The following is a 21,250-nucleotide window of genomic DNA, read 5'->3' as shown; positions in this document are numbered from 1 at the left end:
CTCTCCCCTTTTTTGAACAGGAAAAGGGTAATTGTGACACAAATATGTAATGTTAAAATGGTTTAAAATAAAACACTGCAAAAAGCTAGTTAACTTCCCATTCTTAGTTGGTGTGTAACTTTATATGAATGAGCTGCAACAACAAACAGCTTATATTTATATAGCATTCTTCAAATTAGAATGATATCTCAGAAGCTTATACCATCAGCTCGGCTCAGTTTTTGGGTTCAAGCCCACTCCAAGACTCGGGCACATAATCGGAGTTTGGCAGTTCAGCACACAGTACTATAAAAGAGCACTGTACTATAGGAGGTGTCAGCTTTCAGAATAGATGTTAGGCCCCACCCGCCTGTTCAGGTGGATGTAAAACATCCTGTAGCACTATGTGAAGTGAGGAGTTCTCCCAGTGTCCTAGACGATATTCCTTCCTCAACCAAAACCACTAAAAACATCAATGATATGTTGGTAGAGTGAGATGAAATAAGGTAGGAGGAGGCTCGTGTGGAGCATAAACACCGGCATAGGCCTGTTGGGCCAAATGGCCTGTTTCTGTGCTGTAAATACTATGTAACTATATAAAACTACGTAAGTGATCATTCATTTGATTGAAGATTTTGGGATTTTGCTGTGTGCAAAATGGCTGCTTCATTTGCCTATATAATAGTGGCTGCATTCCAAAAGTAATTAATTGATTGTGAAATGCTCTGGGGACATCCTGAGGACATGATAAGGTGCTCTACAAATGCATTTTTTTTCTTTCAGACTATTTCACTTAATGAATATATTCTGCAATAGATGTACCCAAGGCCCATCATGGCCACCAATGGAGAAACAAGCTAACATGTAGAACAACAGCTTAACCATTAACTAGTCTGTGATGTATTAACATTGGCAGAATGGGAAGAAGAGCATCCTATAGATAAATAAACTTCTGGCATGAAAGTTCAAGATTGAGATGGTCACAGATACAACCCTGTTATCCTTCACCAATTGTCTTCAGAGTTGTTTTTGCATCATAATGTGAGCTTGCTACCCTGCTTTTTAAAATGTGATGGACACAATCTAACAAGGCAAAGAGTACTCCTTTTAAAGATGCTTTATGAAATACTGCGGCCCTTTCTGTCCTGTTGGATATATTTTAATCACATATGCAAAAGAGATCAAGTGTCAAGCGCACACTTTATCATCAGTGCTCCTGCATATTTTCGTATAAGATGCAATTATGGCCATGGAAATCCCTCTAAAATTAATGTAAAAGAAAACATATTTCCTGAATATATGTAAATAAGTTCAGGACACTACCAAACAGAAAAACAGAAAGGAATAATTCTTCTGAAGTCAAAGTCTGGACAACATCTTAAATAATTTATTACATAATTAATCAGTTTCCTACTTATACCCCAGATGGAATTACAGTATTTTTAAGCTTTTAAAAAGCACTGCACTTCTCAGCTGTGTATATATTTAGTAGTTCTAACAGTATTCATATAAAATAAATTCATATATTTGTTTGGCCTGGAAGCTAGCTATTTATCTTCCTTTAATAAGTAACTAATGCATTTTAAAATTGTGAGGGCGATATTAATTTTGAAAGATTTTAATTATTAATAGTCAGAAGTGGGCAACTGTGTATGATAAGAGAAATAGATTCTGTATAAATAAACCAATTTCTGGATAAGGAAACTAAAACTGTATATATATTAAAAAGTAAATTTTGATTATGCAAATTAAGGTGGTTATTTATAAGGAGTTGATGCACAATTCTAGTTCTTACCAAGATGGCACTTCTAGCCAATTATAGTATCTGTAGCTTGAGGGCTTTCTTCGAGATAGTTTAACATTCCACCTCAGTTGTATATTACCATTGTTTTTAAACTTCCTGCACATTTAGTGCAACATGAGTGTTAAATATCTTGACATGACATTTCAGGGCCATTTAACTATGGCCGCTAATTAGAATTCAACAAATTACAGAACAATGGTCGGTGGTAATGCAGGGCCTGACTATTGCTGTTTTAGTGCTGCCACTTAATTATTCATCATGTTTGTGAAATTGAAAATGATGCTTCTGAAAAATTAATAAACTATCTTATTGCTGTTTGTTTTAATATAAAAATAACAAAATGTTGCCTAACATGCTCATAAAATTCTGATTCCGGTAATGCAAAATTGTATTCACTCTTAATTTTGTTTATAAAAAGACAAGTGAATGCATTATTAATGACTGGATGCTAACCTTACTTCACTTTCCTTCTGAACATGTCTAATCTTAGGGAGTCAAATTCAAACTTACTTTAAACGCATGAATTTTAAAAAAACTAATTTCAAGAAATCAACCAAGACAAAAATAATAGGCAGGGAACAAGAGTGAAATTGATACTTGAATCTCCAGAAATACTTCTCGTCCATCTACTGTAAAATTTAGAGAAAGGGGAGTTGAGCCTCATTGTCAAAGCATGTTCATATGTTGTGGGGAATTTTCCAACTCTTCTCTAAAATATGCCATATGGGGAGATTTTTTAAAAATTAAAATAGCAAATTGTTTGTTTGATGGAGGCCTGGCTCTGCTCATGTAGATAAACAGGTCCCAGTCTTTATAAATCAGCCTCCAATGTTCTTAAAGTGGGGCCGGTGTTAAATGCCAATAGAAACGTGCGGCTCCAGGATCTAATTCATAAAAAAGTAAGACAGCCTCTAGAAAGAAATGGGGAGCAGTAAGTTTACTGGTAGACAGAGGAATAGCCAATAAGACCAACAGGAATGGGATGACCGAAGTCAGAGTGGGGTGTGGATAAGGTAGATCCTGTAATTGCAATCATATGACTTTTTACTTTGCGATCCACTTATTTACCATACTGGTAATCAATAAAGACATTCCAAAACACTTGTAATCAAAACCATATTATCCTAAAGATTGCTGAATTTAAAAAAAAAATTTCTAAGGGAAAGAGGCTCTCATCTAAAAGTGAGAATTTGCTGTTGCACACATTAGTGATCTGCTAATAAATGCCATTCACATCTTTAACAAATCTCACCCATATTCTAATGCCCTTTCATATTACAGCTCCAACTTTGGTCATAGATGTTTTTATTCGTTCATGGGATGTGGGTGTCGCTGGCGAGGCCAGCATTTATTGCCCATCCCTAATTGCCCTCGAGAAGGTGGTGGTGAGCCGCCTTCTTGAACCGCTGCAGTCCGTTTGGTGAAGGTTCTCCCACAGTGCTGTTAGGTAGGGAGTTCCAGGATTTTGACCTAGCGACGATGAAGGAACGGCGATATATTTCTAAGTTGGGATGGTGTGTGACTTGGAGGGGAACGTGCAGGTGGTGTTGTTCCCATGTGCCTGCTGCCCTTGTCTTTCTAGGTGGTAGAGGTCGTGGGTTTGGGAGGTGCTGTCGAAGAAGCCTTGGCGAGTTTTTTTTTTATTCGTTCATGGGATGTGGGCGTCACAGGCGAGGCCAACATTTATTGCCCATCCCTAATTGCCCTTGAGAAGGTGGTGGTGAGCTGCCTTCTTGAACCGCTGCAGTGAGTGTGGTGAAGGTTCGGCACTGCATCCTGTGGGTGGTACACACTGCAGCCACGGTGCGCTGGTGGTGAAGGGAGTGAATGTTTAGGGTGGTCGATGGGGTGCCAATCAAGCGGGCTGCTTTGTCCTGGATGGTGTCGAGCTTCTTGAGTGTTGTTGTAGCTGCACTCATCCAGGCAAGTGGAGAGTATTCCATCACACTCCTGACTTGTGCCTTGTAGATGGTGGAAAGGCTTTGGGGAGTCAGGAGGTGAGTCACTCGCCGCAGAATACCCAGCCTCTGACCTGCTCTTGTAGCCACAGTATTTATATGGCTGGTCCAGTTAAGTTTCTGGTCAATGGTGACCCCCAGGATGTTGATGGTGGGGGATTCAGCGATGGTAAGGCCGTTGAATGTAATGGGGAGGTGGTTAGACTCCCTCTTGTTGGAGATGGTCATTGTATGGCACTTGTTTGGCGCGAATGTTACTTGCCACTTATGAGCCCAAGCCTGGATATTGTCCAGGCCTTGCTGGACTGCTTCATTATTTGAGGAGTTGCGAATGGAACTAAACACTCTGCAATCATCAGCGATCATCCCCATTTCTGACCTTATGATAGAGGGAAGGTCATTGATGAAGCAGCTGAAGATGGTTGGGCCTAGGACACTGCCTTAAGGAACTCTTGCAGCAATGTACTGGGGCTGAGATGATTGGCCTCCAACAACCATTACCATCTTCCTTTGTGCTAGGTATGACTCCAACCACTGGAGAGTTTTCCCCCTGATTCCCATTGACTTCAATTTTACTAGGGCTCCTTGGTGCCACACTTTGTCAAATGCTGCCTTGATATCAAGGGCAGTCACTCTCACCTCACCTCTGGAATTCAGTTCTTTTGTCCATGTTTGGACCAAGGCTGTAATGAGGTCTGGAGCAGAGTGGTTCTGGTGGAACCCAAACTGAGCATCGGTGAGCAGGTTATTGGTGATTAAGTGCCGCTTGATAGCACTGTCAACGACACCTTCCATCACTTTGCTGATGATTGAGAGTAGACTGATGGCCGGATTGGATTTGTCCTGCTTTTTGTGGACAGGACATACCTGGGCAATTTTCCACATTGTCACGTAGATGCCAATGTTGTAGCTGTACTGGAGCAGTTTGGCTAGAGGTGCGGCTAGTTCTGGAGCACAAGACTTCAGTACTACAGCCGGGATGTTGTCGGGGCCCATAGCCTTTGCTGTATCCAGTGCATTCAGCCGTTTCTTGATATCACGTGGAGTGAATCGAATTGGCTGAAGACTGGCTTCCGTGATGGTGGGGATATCGGGAGGAGGTCGAGATGGATCATCCACTCGGAACTTCTGGCTGAAGATGGTTGCAAACGCTTCAGCCTTCATGGTGCAGCAGCATAAGTGACGTGGTTGTCAGAGGGACTAGGATCCATCCTAGGAGGTGGTTTTCCTAAAGTTCCTATAGTGCGCTATCAGGTAGAATGTAAAGGGCCACGAATAGTTGCCGTCAACACTGCTGCCCGTCATTCTTTCTGGCCGCAGACTGATTTTGCATTGTCTGTGCAGATCTACCCTAAAATCAGGGTAAGTCTGCAGCCAGAAAAATCACAGTTTTAAACCTTGCATTTGCTGCTCCATTGCCACCAACGCTTTGAAATGCACCTAGCAATGCAAGATGGGGAGGATTCCAGGGCACCAGAAGTCCCAGTGAACTGCTTCAGCTATTAACAGTTCTACGGTATATTTTTTAAAATGGCACAACTTCCAAGTTGTAGAATTTCTGCAAGCTACACAATCTTTTCCTTTCATTTCATCCCTTTCGTGGCATCTTGGCATCACTTTTCAGTCTGTTGGATCACTTTCTACCTTTCTGTTTGGTTCTTTATCACCCTTCAACATAACAAACATATTTAACATCAAGCTTGGCTGACAAACTGGATAATACTGTTGCGATTCAAGTTTTAATGAAAAACAGGCTCGGACCCGAAACAGGCTACAACTACATGCTCCTATAAAAAAACTCAGTCAGACCCACCGTGCCAGCAGCAAAAGAACGTTGGATTGAATGGGCAGAATAAAATGTGAATGGCATCCAAGTGCATGCTAATATATTAAAGATTTCAGGACAAGCTATTCTTCTAAACAAACGCACCACGTTTCTCTGTGTCTGTTCTATAGTATATAAAAAAAATCTGTAATTTCACAAAAGGACAACTCCCAGATATTTAATGAGGTGACTCAAGTTGCATCATTCTAGGAGCTCATGTACTCATGTGAGGCAGCCAATGTACTGGTGTCAAGCTTTGGAGTAATTTGCCCACTGAAATAGTTTAACTCCACCACTGCCCAACAGAATGTCACAATTTCACAGCTTCTGCTCAGTCACAATGTCCATATCAGCTGGTGGCTTAATAACAATTCAGTACGTCCATATATATTATATATGGCAATAAATTTCTAATGGATCTTCGTACGTCACAACACCCCATACCTGAATGTAAAATTTCTACCAGGTTTGTGGGGGTGATTTTTTGAAAAAAATGGTTAGCAATTCTTCAGAAGACTTTAGTATCATAATATGCTACAGCACAGAAGGAGACCATTCAGCCCATCATGCCTGTGCGAGCTCGTTGAAAGAGCTATCCAATTAGTCCCACTCCCCTGCTCTTTCACCATAGCCCTGTAAATTTTTTCCCCTTCAAGTATTTATCCAATTCCCTTTTGAAAGCTATTATCAAATATGCTTCCACCATCCTTTCAGGCAGTGTATTCCAGATCATAACAACTCGCTGCTTAAAAAAAAGTTTCCTCTAGTTCTTTTGCTAATCACCTTAAATCTGTGTCCTCTGGTTACCAACCCTTCTGCCACTAGAAACAGTTTCTCCTTATTTACTCTATCAAAACCATTCATGATCTTGAACATCTCTACCAAATCTCCCTTTAACCTTCTCTGCTCTAAGGAGAATCACCCCAGCTTCTCCAAACTCTCCACATAACTGAAGTCCCACATTACTGGTACCATTCTAGTAAATCTTTTCTGCACCTTTTAAGGCCTTGACATCCCTCCTAAAGCGTGGTGCCCAGAATTGAATACAATACTCCAGCTGAGGCCTAACCAGTATTCTTTAAATGTTTAGCATAACTTCACTGCTTTTGTACTCTAATTAATAAAGCCCAGGATCCCATATGCTTTTTAACAGCCTTCTCAACTTGTCCTGCCACTTTCAAAGATTTGTGTACATGCACCTCCAGGTCTCTGTTCCTGTACCCCCTTTAAAATTGTACCATTGAGTTTATATTGCCTCTCCTCATTCTTCCTACCAAAATGTATTAATTCACACTTCTCAGCATTAAATTTCATCTGCCATGTGTGTGCCCATTTCACCAGCCTGAAGTCTGTTACTATCCTTTACATTGTTTATTACATTTCTGAGTTTCGTGTCATCTGCAGACTTTGAAATTACACCCTGTAGACCCAAGTCCAGGTCATTAATATATATCAAAAAGAGCAATGGTCCTAATACTGACCCCTGGGGAACACCACTGTATATCTCCCTCCAGTCTGAAAAACAAACGTTCACCACTACTCTCTGCTTTCTGCTTTCTGCCTCTTAGCCAATTTTGTATCCATGCTGCCGTTATCCTTTTAATCCTATGTACTTTAATTTTCCTAACAAGTCTATTATGTGGTACTTTATCAACTGCCTTTTGAAAGTCCATATCAACCGAACTACCCTCATCAACCCTCTCCATTACTTCATCAAAGAACTCAATCAAGTTAGTCAAACACTATTTTCCTTTAACAAATCTGTGCTGACTTTCATTTATTAGCCCATACTTTTCCAAGTGACAATTAATTTTGTCCCAGATTATTGTCTCAAAGTTTCCCCACCACCGATTTTCTCCTTTGAGATTTTGTCTTTAAAAGCAGAATCTGACGAGGGCTTCTGAAGACATCAGTAACAATAGATGATGCAGCAGAATCCACAATGCAAGGCTTCAGCAGATAAGTGTTTTCTAAGCAAACCAAGATGCCAGAAAGAGCCCGATTGATGATTGGCTTCGCAAAAAAGGAATACACAAAAAGACACTGCAGTTAGCTCTAACTTAAGACCTCCATTCTCAAAACAAATCTTTTTGAAATCAGAGGCCAAATTCTGTAAAGTTTTTGCATTGAAATACGCCTATAGGCCCTCTGTTTTCCTATGGCCTATTACTGGATTGAATTCACTGATTCAGTGCCTGAACAAATTCTCTGGTGAGGTATGCTATGCCTTTATCCAATTTATACAATACCCAAATCAGAGTAAGCAGATACTGAAGGATTAGCCACATGAACATTTTTATACATAGTTATAGGAATATCTGATTTGCTACAGATGCCTTTAGCTTCAGTTCATTCTAATACTTTCTTTTTTGATCCCCAGACTTGCATTATATCCACACTGGAACACAACATTCTATGCAGAGACTTGCACATTTTAATGCCCGTTAACACTTTATATTCTTCAAATTGGTAGTTAGCAACTGTAGCTCACAAAATTTATTAATGTGCAGTACAAAGAATAAATTAAGATAAAACAGGTACTTCTACAACCCATTTCCTGTATCAATCAATGAATTCACATTTACTCTAATACATCAAATGATTTCAGGTCAGCACAAGTGACAGCCACCACAAAAGTATTTCCCTCCCCCTGAACACTCCACATGAGCCTGGAAACAAATTACTGGTGGGCAAATTTTTTTTTTGCTAAGCATTGCCCATACACTGTGGAGTTCTCTAACTTTGTATCTGGATGAAATCTTTTGACATGAGATGCCTCCAAATATTAGCCTTTCTTAATCTCACATCTTTAAACAAAAAGATTAAATAAGGGATATACCTTTTTTCTTGGACCCAAATCTGTTGGAAGATCCTTTTCCTTTCTTCTTTTGAGCCCCAGACCATCGTCAGATTTCCGCCTGTTGGGATGATAGTCCTCCATTTTCGGACGTCCAAGATCTTCAGACTTCCGTCTCCCTCCATCTTCACCTTCTTTAAACTCCTTTAAGAGAGACCCAGGAAGATTGGAGGCGAATTTAAACCCAGGGCCTCTCTTCTGCATGAAGATCGGAAATGGGAATAAACGCACATTACCACCCGCTATTGCAGAGAAGCTTGCGCTGCGCTGCCTGGTGTGGTATGTGGTCTATATGTATTTTACTTTAATCGATTTTTCCTTTGTGTCTTGTTTATAAGTACAAAACTACATATGTAGCAATAACATTTAAATCACGATCACACATTTTCTGAAAAAAATTAATACCTCATTACACTATTAAATGTGTTTGGCCGAATCCAAAATAATTTTTAAAAATTGTATAATAAATGTCCCACTTATGTCCTTGAAACTGATTTTAAAAGGGTTTGCAATGCAACTGTTTTTCAGAGTGTTTAGATGGCATTTACAGTTTCTGCAATGCTACACAAAAAGCAGATCTATAAATATTATAATGCCAATGTAAACCTTAATTATGTGCATTCAACAGCAGTGCAGATGAAGTCTGGCACAGGGGCAGTCTCAAATTCTCACTTGGACCACAAATGTATAACATTTAATATAGGTCTCAAACCCCATGCCTTCCCTCTCTGCTCCACAATCAGAAAGGTGGCTTGCTTGCTAATTTTAAAGGGGGGGGGGGGGGTAAAAAAGGGTGCAGACAAGTTTCAGCCAGGTGTCTGACATGCACGGAAACCCATCTCCACATTTAATTAAGAGACTCTTCAATCACTGAGAAGTCTGTAGCCACCTGCAGGGTTTCTGTTTGCCTAATATGGAGTGCACACTTCCTCTCCATAGCGATATCTCCCACACACCCAAGTCCAAAGAGCTAGGATGGCAGAGCCAAGGCCTCCCTTCTGCGTCTGGAGTACAAGTGTTGCTGTTTGTCATTTCTATCACCAGGTAGGTCAACAAAGCGAATACATACACAGAGCACGCGAAAGGTCCCTGGGCCAGGGTGCGGGCGCTCGCCTGCGAGGGGAGGGGGGGAAAAAAGAAAAAAAGAGCGCACCTGCACGCCCACGAGAGAGCGAGAGCCACACACACAGACACAGACAAGCCCCCCCCCCCCACCCACACAGACAGAGCCCCCCCCCAAACACAGGGGGAGGGAGAGAGCCACCCATCCACAGGGAGTGAGAGAGCAAGAGAGAGACAGCCACCCACACGGAGAGCACCCCCCCCGACCCACACAGAGACAGCTGCCCCCCCCACCCCCACACACACATGGGGGAGAGAAAGAAAGAGAAAGAGAAAAAAAAAGAGAAAAGAAAAGAAACTGTATGGCTGAAGCATCGCTTCCTCATTTTTGTACTCCAACCACCTTGAGATAAAGGGCAATATTCCATTAGCCTTTCGGTTTATGTTATGTACCACTGCACTTTTGGCGATTTGTGTACATGGACACCTAAATCCCTTTGGCCCTCCACAGCTCCTAGACTCTCCCAATTAAGGTAACATTCTGATATGTCTTTGTCAGATCTATAAGCTGGAAGGAGGGAAAAAATAAGGGGTGAGGATGAACGATTCCCTCAATCGTGGCAGATAGTGGAAATTATACAGTACAAGTAAAATTAGAAACACATGTGTGTCAGATTGTGTAACAAGCAGAATTAATTTCCTCTAGTGGCTTTAGCTTCAAGTAATTTCTGATCAGAAATGAACATGGCCCCAAATATAGGCTCAGTTGTGTATATTAGGTTTGACATTCCTTATAAATCAGGAATTTCCTTTGTAAATAGTAAATCAATCACTTATTTCATCACTTACTTTGCCCGTTTTTCCTTCCTGGTTGCACTTTGGACATTCCCAGCAATTTGGCAACTCATCATTTATAAGTCCTTCAGACTCTTCCACCTGATTAAAGAAAAATGCACTTTGTAATATCCTGGATTTGCTGTCAAAACACATGCTTGTGATATGCACACACTGGCGTAATTGTACACAATTATTTCTAAATATGGCATACATATACACCCATGCACCATTAACATAACAATTGTAAATCAAAAACAGGTAGCTAGAGTAGAAGTTATACTATATTTGGTGGATGCAAAGTACATCAGTCTGAAAAGTAACTGGCCATATTAGTGATTTTTAATAAAAAATAAAACTATTTTTGGGTTGTTTGATGGAAAAGGTTGAACAGCAGCAATAATCAGCTCAATTTCATAGTACAAAGCTTGTTCTTAACAGTTCAGCTGTTCAGAAGTTTCATATTATCTGCTACCTGTGAATCAATGCATGTTCACAGCCTACTCAATCATTTTGGACTTAAGTAGTACAAAGGAGACTGATACCACCAAGCTACATACAGAACTCTTGTTAATGTGACCTTCTTGGCCATTCAGAAATCTGAGATCCTTGGGAATGCCTTAAGATAAGGGTCATGTGGCAGATATCAAAATAAGTCCAGATTTTAACAAAGCATCAGTGACCTTACGTATACAGTGATGGACTGCAAATTTATCTTGATTGAAAAGGGCCAGTTGCACACAAGTTCAGGGCAGGCAGACTTTTCGTAACCTGGACTGCAGGAGGAGATGGCAAAGTTCCAAGACTCCCTCCCTGATGAAGTGTCGGTGATCAAGGCAGACATGCCCAAGTAGCTCTCGCAGGGTCTATAGATCCGACTCCTTGGGTAATAGTAGGTTGGTGCATACCACCTCAGATGTAGGCAGACCTGCCTACGTGCATTCCTGTGGAACTCCTTGTCCTCTAGCTCCAGGGTGGCAATGGGAATTCCCCTAGGCATGTTCAATCTACAAGTTTAGGGTGTTTAAAGACAGATTTTAATTTGTTTCAGTGCCAGATGAAAAAAATTATGAATTAATATATAAATAAATGAATGCCAGAAAAAGGAACCCTTTGCACAAACCAGCTAAACAGCCTGCAAGAACCTTTATCTCAAATGCACCCATTTTATACAGGCCTTCTGGGACAAACCATGTAAAATATTGGGTAGGTAAGCGCAAATCTTATTTTCATAGCTTTTGAAGACTTGATTAGGTTCTCAGACATTGGCAGCATGAGGTCCCAAACGATCCCAGTGTAGGACCGACTCATAGCATTTTAAGAGCCACCGCAAATCGCCATCATAAAATTTACCCTTTAATTCCAACACTTCCCTCCAGATGTGAAAGAACAACTATAATTGTAAAGAGTCCAAATGTAACGGTATTAAATTGGCAGCTGCGAATTGTGCATCACTCCCTGCAAGAAACCCTAAGTATTAGCAACAGTTGGCATTTAACATTCCACTTTGGTCTCTGGTCCTGGGAAAAGATTACAGGTCCCATTTGGGCAGAATAGATGGAGTCTATACGGATGGAAGTCATATTGCAGAGTTATAGCCAATTGAATGAAGCACTTTTGCAGTACTTCATTGCAGGGCATAAAACCTACTGATTGTAATTTGCATATTGTCAGGTTTTCAAAATAATAATAATTTCATGATAGATTGCTGTATTCATTATCGTGACAATCGTTTCACCTCTGACACTAAACTATCCACTCAAATCATGCTGTTGCTCCTTCACACTGTTCAAATTAACCCTATCAAAAATATTTCAAATATGAAAGATGTAAGATTTTAGGACTTTTCAAAATATGATTTATCAGGTCAACGAGGTCAAGCATACCTTTAGACATCCTGGGTGTAAGATTTCATTGCAGATGGAGCATTCCATTAAGCTAGCATTAAATTTCTCTGCTTCATCCACCACATTGTCTTCCTTTCCTGCCTCACCGCAGATCTTGCAGACTGCAGTGTGTGGTAGCACAGGCTGCATGAAGAAAGCAATAGAGGTCAATAGATTCTAGTCTAAAATAATATTCAATGTAAAAAACACTACGTACCCACCATTCATAATCTTTGCTTAGTGTGACATTATGGAACTCAGGGTAAATCTGGCGATGACAATGCATGTAGCAGGACCAATACACTGTGCTACAAAGTTTAAAGAGCACAAATTTGAGTCCCACTTTGAATTCCTAAACTCAGCCATACAGCATGGGTAATTGTCGAGCAGAGGCCAGAAATCTCCTCACAGGGAGGGAAACTGGACGAGTGTCTACATCAGGCTACCCTGGTGTGCTTTAGTGATTGTCCAAAAGCAGCACTTCTGTATGCTGTAATTTGTTATGATTATTCTTACACTATTCCCCAAGGAATTATAGAATCATAGAATCATAGAAGTTACAACATGGAAACAGGCCCTTCGGCCCAACATGTCCATGTCGCCCAGTTTATACCACTAAGCTAGTCCCAATTGCCTGCACTTGGCCCATATCCCTCTATACCCATCTTACCCATGTAACGGTCCAAATGCTTTTTAAAAGACAAAATTGTACCCGCCTCTACTACTGCCTCTGGCAGCTCGTTCCAGACACTCACCACCCTTTGAGTGAAAAAATTGCCCCTCTGGACCCTTTTGTATCTCTCCCCTCTCACCTTAAATCTATGCCCCCTCGTTATAGACTCCCCTACCTTTGGGAAAAGATTTTGACTATCGACCTTATCTATGCCCCTCATTATTTTATAGACTTCTATAAGATCACCCCTTAACCTCCTACTCTCCAGGGAAAAAAGTCCCAGTCTGTCTAACCTCTCCCTGTGAGTCAAACCATCAAGTCCCGGTAGCATCCTAGTAAATCTTTTCTGCACTCTTTCTCGTTTAATAATATCCTTTCTATAATAGGGTGACCAGAACTGTACACAGTACTCCAAGTGTGGCCTCACCAATGCCCTGTACAACTTCAACAAGACATCCCAACTCCTGCATTCAATGTTCTGACCAATGAAACCAAGCATGCCGAATGCCTTCTTCACCACCCTATCCACCTGTGACTCCACTTTCAAGGAGCTATGAACCTGTACTCCTAGATCTCTTTGTTCTATAACTCTCCCCAACGCCCTACCATTAACGGAGTAGGTCCTGGCCCGATTCGATCTACCAAAATGCATCACCTCACATTTATCTAAATTAAACTCCATCTGCCATTCATCGGCCCACTGGCCCAATTGATCAAGATCCCGTTGCAATCCCAGATAACCTTCTTCACTGTCCACAATGCCACCAATCTTGGTGTCATCTGCAAACTTACTAACCATGCCTCCTAAATTCTCATCCAAATCATTAATATAAATAACAAATAACAGCGGACCCAGCACCGATCCCTGAGGCACACCGCTGGACACAGGCCTCCAGTTTGAAAAACAACCCTCTACAACCACCCTCTGTCTTCTGTCGTCAAGCCAATTTTGTATCCAATTGGCTACCTCACCTTGGATCCCATGAGGTAGCCAATTGGATTACTAAACCTAGAGAGAAGGGACAATTGTTGATGTAAACCTACAACTCTACAGTCCCTTGGCATAAAGCAAACCCTGTGTTGCTGCAGAATTTATTAGCGCTTTTGAAAGAATGTGAAGCTACATGACTAGCTACTTAACCGTGCTAATATTTGGCAACTAATTTTATACCCATCTCCAAAAACAAAAACCCTCCCCCCAGTGCTGCCCAGCTATGGGACAAGGGTTCATATCAATAGTTAAAGAAAGAAACTGTATATACAGTGCCTTTCACATATTCAGGACATCCTAAAGCACTTCACAGCCAATGAATTACTGTTGAAGTGGAGTCACTGTTGTTTTGTAGAGAAAAGCAGAAACCAATTTGCACACAAGGTCCCATCAACAGCAATGAAAGGGATGACCAGTTAATTTGTTTTTGATGTTGTTTGAGGGATAAACATTGTCCAGAATAACAGGCAAACTGTTCTTCTCTTCTTTGAACTACAACATGGTCTTTATTACGTCCACGCAAGAGGGCAGACAGGTCCTCGGTTTAGCGACTCATCCGAAAGACTGCAGCTCTGACAATGCAGCGCTCCCTCAGTACTGCACTGAAGTGTCAGCTTACATTATGCACTTGGGCCCTGAAGAGGAACTTGAACTCACAACCTTCTGACTCAAAAAGGTGAGGGTAGTACCATTGAGCCAAGTGTGACACAAGCGGAGTTACCAGTTTCTGTGGTACCACTGTGTAAAGCCATAACAAAAATCTGAAGTAGTCATTCCGGAATTGTTCACACACACCTTCTGGCAGCTGGTTGCCAAACAGCATTATTGGAGGTTAACAAGCAGGTTGCTGTCCGACTTGCTGTTTAAATGAACTAAATGCCTTTTTTGTGTTTTTTATATATAAATAGTTACTGACAAAGATTCAAAATGTACAGCTTGCTGATCTTGCAAATATGTTACCAAATCAAAGATCCTTTAAAGGAGTGAAATTAAGTGGGTAAATCCACTATTAAATGAGACACATAAATGTATTCCTTAGATTCTACATTACTTCCAAGAGGCACTATATTGCATTGTAAAGGCTTATCACTGTCATTATTCAGATGAGATACATCTGCTTGCACAAGTCAAATGAGCTCATAGTTTAACTGGTTTTAGCTGCCTAATGGCCTTGGAAAGATCCTGTCAGGAATAATGTTGGATCACTGTCATTACAGTACTTGATAATTAAATTTAAATGATAACTAACCTTTGTGGAATGTACTACAGCAAGTTTTCATTAAGGTCTCTAGTTAAGGAAAGTAAATCTGAAAAGTTTAACCTTTTCCCAATCCATACCTTGAACTTTTATATACAGTATAAGGTTTAAATGATACAAGTTAGCACTTTTAAAATGTTAATTGTAAACTCGTTAAGAATGGGGTCTTTCATTAATGTTATTACTTTGGATAGCACCTGCAACAATGTGGGGATATACATTAATCAACCAGCTTTATTTCTTGCAGTGACTCAAAAACGTTCATAGTATCTGATCTACCTCTACCACTCCTTCAGGTTTATTTCCTCAGCTTCTCTCTTTTTCTCCTATATTAACAACAGTGACTACATTTCACAAGTATTTAATTGGCTGTAAAGCACTTTGGGACATCTGGAGGTCGTGAAAGGCCCTATATAAATGCAAGTTCTTTTCTTTTTTCTTTGCCGCCCTCAGTGCCTTTCTCTGTCGCATTTTCACTCATGTTCTAAAAAGCACCAACTCCCTCATCTATTCTAGAACACTTCAGAACTGCAACAGTGCATCTTTGAGATTTTGGATTTGTTCCTCTGCATCTTCTGACTACAGCAGTTGCTTCTCCCAGTTATATCCCTTAAGGAAGTGACCGTCAGTCAGGTGACTATCACTGTCAGGATCTCATATTGGATTACAAGAAATTGCACAAAAACACATTTTCCTCCCTTCTGAAGCGGCACTTCCTGGGTGTAGGCGAAGCCCATTCCTCCCACGTTAAGCCCACCTTTTGTTACAGGGCCTGGCCACTTGCCCCTCGGAGATGGAGCATGTGAGGTACTGAGCAGCTTTCACACAAACAAACAGAAAGAGAGAAAGAAAGCTGGGGCTCACAAGAAAATAAGCTGAGGTAGGGATAGCATAAAGCAGATAACTGGCACAGGAAGAGTGCAACATCCACAAATTGAGCATTACTTTAAATCCACATGTTAAATGCAGGGCAATTAGAATCCATTCCACAGCAGAACCAGCTAAATTAAAGCAGTTCAGTGGGATTCACATGTATTTAACCACATAGCTTTAAAGCTGCTTTTATATTGCATTTAGTGGGGCACTAGGTTTTTAACTGGGCATTCCCAGCAGACAGCCATAGCGATTCTGGCAAGTTACTTTGGGCTTGCGACCAACTGCGGCAGGCTAGTGCCACAGGAGCAAGAAGCCCTATCACCCACTAAACACGATATAAAAAACAGCTGAGAAAGTTATGAAAGTTCCCATAACTTTCTTAGTTATGAGACATAGGGAGGGGGGTGTAAAAAGAGAAGGTAAGGCACACATTCACATATCTTTGATTAGAGGATGTACTATTGTTTTTCATTTAAAGGATTGAAAGTGATTAATTTTTGTGTTTCCATATCCTAAACACTCTATTTCATCTTTCCATAATAATTAATAAACTATAGCTTAACATAAATGACATGACTGTATTACCCAAGGAAATGACCAATTCTATTCATCATCTGAACATTTAATGCAATGTTTTCTTTTAAATGCTCAAAAGAAAGTTGTTCCTACTACCAACATTGTGTTTCCCCTAAAACAAACTTGGGAAGCAGAAAAAGCAATGGGCAATCTTGAAATTAATCAACAGGATAATCTCATCACCACTGAAACTTGTTTCCATGCAGAGAATAGACAGAATAGTTAAAACCTATTTATGCGCTTTTACTTACAGCAATACATTGCCTCTTGATACAGGACTGCTTCATTCTGCCAGGGCCTCCAAACTTTTTCATGTCTTTGCAGAAGTGGCATTCGCCACACTCCGTTCGTAAGCAGGCTTCGCATTTGCGACATCGTGTCCTGCGTCTGCGTGCACCACTTGTTGATTTATGGGCAAGGAGCTTGGGTCCCGATGAAGGGGTTGGCCGAGGTTTTAGTCTTGCCGAGGCCCTGGACTGTAATAAAGTAAAAAAATGTAAATAAATATTTACAGAAATGTGCAATATACTACAGGAAGACTTTAGACTTCATATCAATTACAAGGCTGGATTTTTCCACCCAATGGGCAGAAAACTTAGACATTAATTCACACTAACTGAGTATTTTTTTTATAACAAAAACACAAGTAAGGGGAAGCCAGTTCTGAACATTTAGCTCTACCTGATCTCTTTGCATCACATATAGTATGCAAAGTCTCATGTCCCAGGTATTATAACAGTGCTAATCTGCATGCTTCAATTACTCATGATTCTGCAGATGAGATAAATTGGGAACTTGTGACCTATTTTACCAAATAATCTATCAACAAAACAAAAAGGTTTTACAAAGCCTAACCACCCTTTTATGTATTACAGCTTTGCTTGGCCCATACACGACTTGATGACTTGTTATGCAAAGCTCCCAAATCTTACCCAACTGGTTACTCGTGTAGAACATAATAAATGCTGATGGAACAGTTTTACAAATGAAACAGGTTTTGAGGGTTGGGAGTAAACACATTAGAGTTGTTCAATGCTCATCTGACGAAGGAGCAAAGCTCCGAAAGCTTGTGATTTCAAATAAAGCTGTTGGACTATAACCTGGTGTTGTACGACTCCGTACATTTGTCCACCCCAGTCCATCACCGGCATCTCCACATCATTACTTTGTCAGGTAAGACAAGTTGGGTGACCCACTGACCCATCCTCTGAACACAAGAGGATCAACATCTTTCAGAGAAAGACTTCAATTAATTGAGTGGCTGACCAAATTGGTGTCACAGTGTATTGTAACCGTCTGGGGCTAGTATGCAAATTTGCAATCAAGATTTTCCACAAGGCAAATAACTGATGTGAAGTGTGCAGTTGTGGATTGGTGCCAAGTCGAAACCACATGCTTCTATGCTGGAGACGGAGCAAAGAGAGAAACAAAAATAGGAAGTGCAAAAAATAATGGGCACTCACATGCCCATTAGCTTAAATGTAACATTGACAGCCAAGCCATCTGTCTAGTCTCTTGTCCCAGGGAACAGTGTATTGGGGGAGTGGGGGGAGGAAAAAGGAAGGCATAGAAAATATATTTAAAGAGACAAAATAAGATATATTTAAAATGAAATTAAAAAACCACATTAATGAGTTCATGCTGAACACTGTATGCCAAATGACCAGCAAACCCAGATGTATACTGCACATAAGCTCATTTCTTGGGTAGGGTGTATTCCGGGAGGTTTCATCACATGAGCTTCTGCCACAAACCACCCACCCCACAGTCCCGCCATTGGTTGATCCTCCAGGCACACTGCTTTCCCACGCCAATTGGAAAAGGGAACAGATTCTGTTACCCAATTGGATCAATCTCGATCATCAGTGAAACAGCCTATTCTCCCCCCATCTCCAATATTTTTGTAAAGTAATAAATTAAAGTGTTCAAAGAAAATGAAAAAACACAATTTTGTTTAATGCCCCAATGATTTTTCTCCTAGGTTGTTTCCAGAAGTGTCCTGGAGGTTAATCGTCAATTACTGGAGACACCAAGACAAACCTGGAGGTTGGCAACCCTATCGGTAGGCCAAGATATACCAGTGAATTTCACTAGCTTGATATCTCTACTTATTTAAAACAACAAAATAAATCACATCCACTCTATTAGAAACACTCCATTCAAGATGATATTTCCAATTGTTAGTCATGTGTTAAATATCTGCAAATGGTCATAAAATAATAACTACTTGTGCAACAACACAAGTATATGAACATTGCATAAGAAATTAACAGTAGTATACCATTAAAAACAATCAATCACTTGAACCACACCATGCCATTATTTCCCTAGATCTCAGATACTACACATACTCAATGCAGCACTGTCTGCATTCAAGAGGGCAATTTTATGCTTAGACCAGTAAAGTTACTGAACTAGGAGAGTGGAACTATGAGTCCAGATTCCCATATTTTCAAAGTTGAGAAGCATAGTAAATGATGTTCTTCCCTGGATATTTGGTGCTGCATAATAATAAATAATAATAGATTTGAGAAGTGAATGCACATTTGTCCATAGTACTCGTATTCATTCATTTTCATATTGATTGAACTGATTTAGGTCATAGTGAGTGGAAGATGAGGTAGAAAGAAGTGTTTTTTTTCCCGCTTTATGAAGTAATCTATAGTGGAATTATTTTTCCCTCAACAGCAAAAGTTTCTTGCTTTTGTAAAAAGGAAGGCGTGATAAATAGCAAACATTAAGTAATTTGAAAGACAAAGGATATTGGCCCAGAATTTGCTGCCAAAATAATGGCAAGTTTAATGGCACTCAGTTATTAATGTGTAAATCGTCCAGCAACTTGCGGTGAGGAAGAGATACCCTGTGAATTGCAAATCGTCACAAGTTGCTAGATGATTTGCGCTGCTCCGCTGTTAGCCTCGTTAAAACGACATCTCGCCCTCAAGCTCCCCATGGCTTTCATGAAGTTACTGCATTTGCACATTAATTGCCAATTAAACACCACAAAAAGTTAGGTCTGGTAATTAACAGTGTAAATACCTTTTCAATGAGGAGATTTATGTCCCTGCAATGCCAATCAACCTCCCCAACTCACAAAAGGGAACAACTGAAACAGTGGAGTCTCATTCCGACAGGTAGTAAATTGTTAGAGATTTTTAAAATTCATAGTTTTTTCTCTTACTTTTCCTTTGTCTCTTTTTTCCTCTCTCCCTTAATCCAATATTTCCTTCCCTCTCTATTTCTCTTTCTATACCTGATTTGACTCTAATTCACCCTCCTTCTCAGTTGTTCCTCTGTTTATTGCTCAATCCTCAAATCTCATTGGTTAAGGAGATAGACTGTTGGTCCCTTCTATCGCCAAGGTCCCAGGTGCCCTGTTGCCCTCGCCATGTCATCAGCTCGCACTTCTAAGGCAAAAAAAATTTGAGCTGAAGGGAGAGGGAAAAAGTGTAACTAATGGGGCACGCCATGAGATGCCCCGCTCCAGCAAATTCTGGACCACTGTTAAGGATGCATACAATGCCAAGACCCGTGACGTGCAATATGCCCCCATATGGAGCAGAGTGCAGAATGAACACATGCACACTAATAGTTGCTACAATGGAGCAGCAGATCACGGAGCCTGAGAAGTAACTAAATGAATTATGGAGCAGACAGGCCAAAGAGAAAGTTTTACACCAGACGTTCCGTAGCATGGCTGTACCTGTACAGGAAGGTGAGGAAGGAAAGAACCGGCAGAAGCAACCAAAAAAAAGAGTGGAGTCAGGAGGCAAGATGGGAATTTTTTTTTAGTTCATTCATGGGATGTGGGCGTCGCTGGCGAGGCCAGCATTTATTACCCATCCCTAATTGCCCTAGAGAAGGTGGTGGTGAGCCAGGACTGAAACTAACCTGCTCGTTCTCTGGTCTAGAATATGGGCTGGTGGATCAGGATCAGTCTATGGAAGAGGTTTATTAAGGAAAGGTAGCAGCTGATAGAGATGATACGAATCAAGGCACCATGTAACATGGCTATATCTGGTAGACTCAACAATCAAAAGGGGTAGACAGGTACATAGTGCCAGAGACTTAGATAATGAGAATAGGGTGTGTTTTACCTTCCTGGCAGTAAGGAGCATTTGGACAGGCTTATGAGAGCGCTGGATGAGCAAGTAGTGGACGTAGTTCGGAAATACTACTGTGCCACGTGCTAAGCCAGACTGGCAGAGGAAGATAAGGCAACTGAGTCATTGGAACATTGGTGTAGGAGGGAGGGTTTCAAGTTTATGGGGCAATGGGACATGAGCTGGTTGTACAGCTGATGCAGGGCTGAGAACTAAACATTTCTGGCTAAAAAATTGTCAGAAGAGATAGAGAAAGCAAAGAGAGATGACATTATCAACCAAGGATATGGTTGCAGTGTGAGAAAGAAAGGATATCATGGAAGGTGGTGTTCAGACTGAATCTCTCCAGACTGGACTGAGAAGCAATAAGGACTTTGAAACAATACAGGGTATCCATTATAGACCACAAAATGATGAGAAAGAAATTGAGGGAGAGGCTGTAGACAGTTTAAAGAGATTTGCACAAGTAATAACAGAATACTTTAACTATTCAGTGGTCGTTTGGGAGAATATTCTTCCATCACCATCCCTGGGTATGTCCTGTCCCACCGGCAGGACAGACCCACCA

General features: G+C 40.8%; 1 protein-coding gene across 2 annotated transcripts in view; it reads right to left on the bottom strand.

Moving 5' to 3' along the window:
• Positions 1–21,250, bottom strand: part of LOC137344824 (lysine-specific demethylase 2B-like) — a 148,682-nt gene that overhangs the window by 87,067 nt on the left and 40,365 nt on the right. Inside the window, exons 2-5 of one of the 2 annotated variants that reach the window (XM_068008001.1) lie at positions 16,831–17,055; positions 12,206–12,349; positions 10,335–10,421; positions 8,406–8,621 (exon numbers count right to left, since the gene is read on the bottom strand). In XM_068008001.1, the coding sequence (XP_067864102.1) occupies positions 8,406–8,621; positions 10,335–10,421; positions 12,206–12,349; positions 16,831–17,055 (672 nt within the window). The remainder of the gene's footprint in view (positions 1–8,405; positions 8,622–10,334; positions 10,422–12,205; positions 12,350–16,830; positions 17,056–21,250) is intronic. The other variant, XM_068008002.1, reaches the window with a different exon arrangement.

Source organism: Heptranchias perlo, chromosome 28 (genome assembly GCF_035084215.1).
Source record: "Heptranchias perlo isolate sHepPer1 chromosome 28, sHepPer1.hap1, whole genome shotgun sequence".
Lineage (NCBI taxonomy): Eukaryota > Metazoa > Chordata > Chondrichthyes > Hexanchiformes > Hexanchidae > Heptranchias > Heptranchias perlo.
Note: the sequence above shows the minus strand (reverse complement) of the source record. Positions and strands in the feature narration are given on the sequence as shown.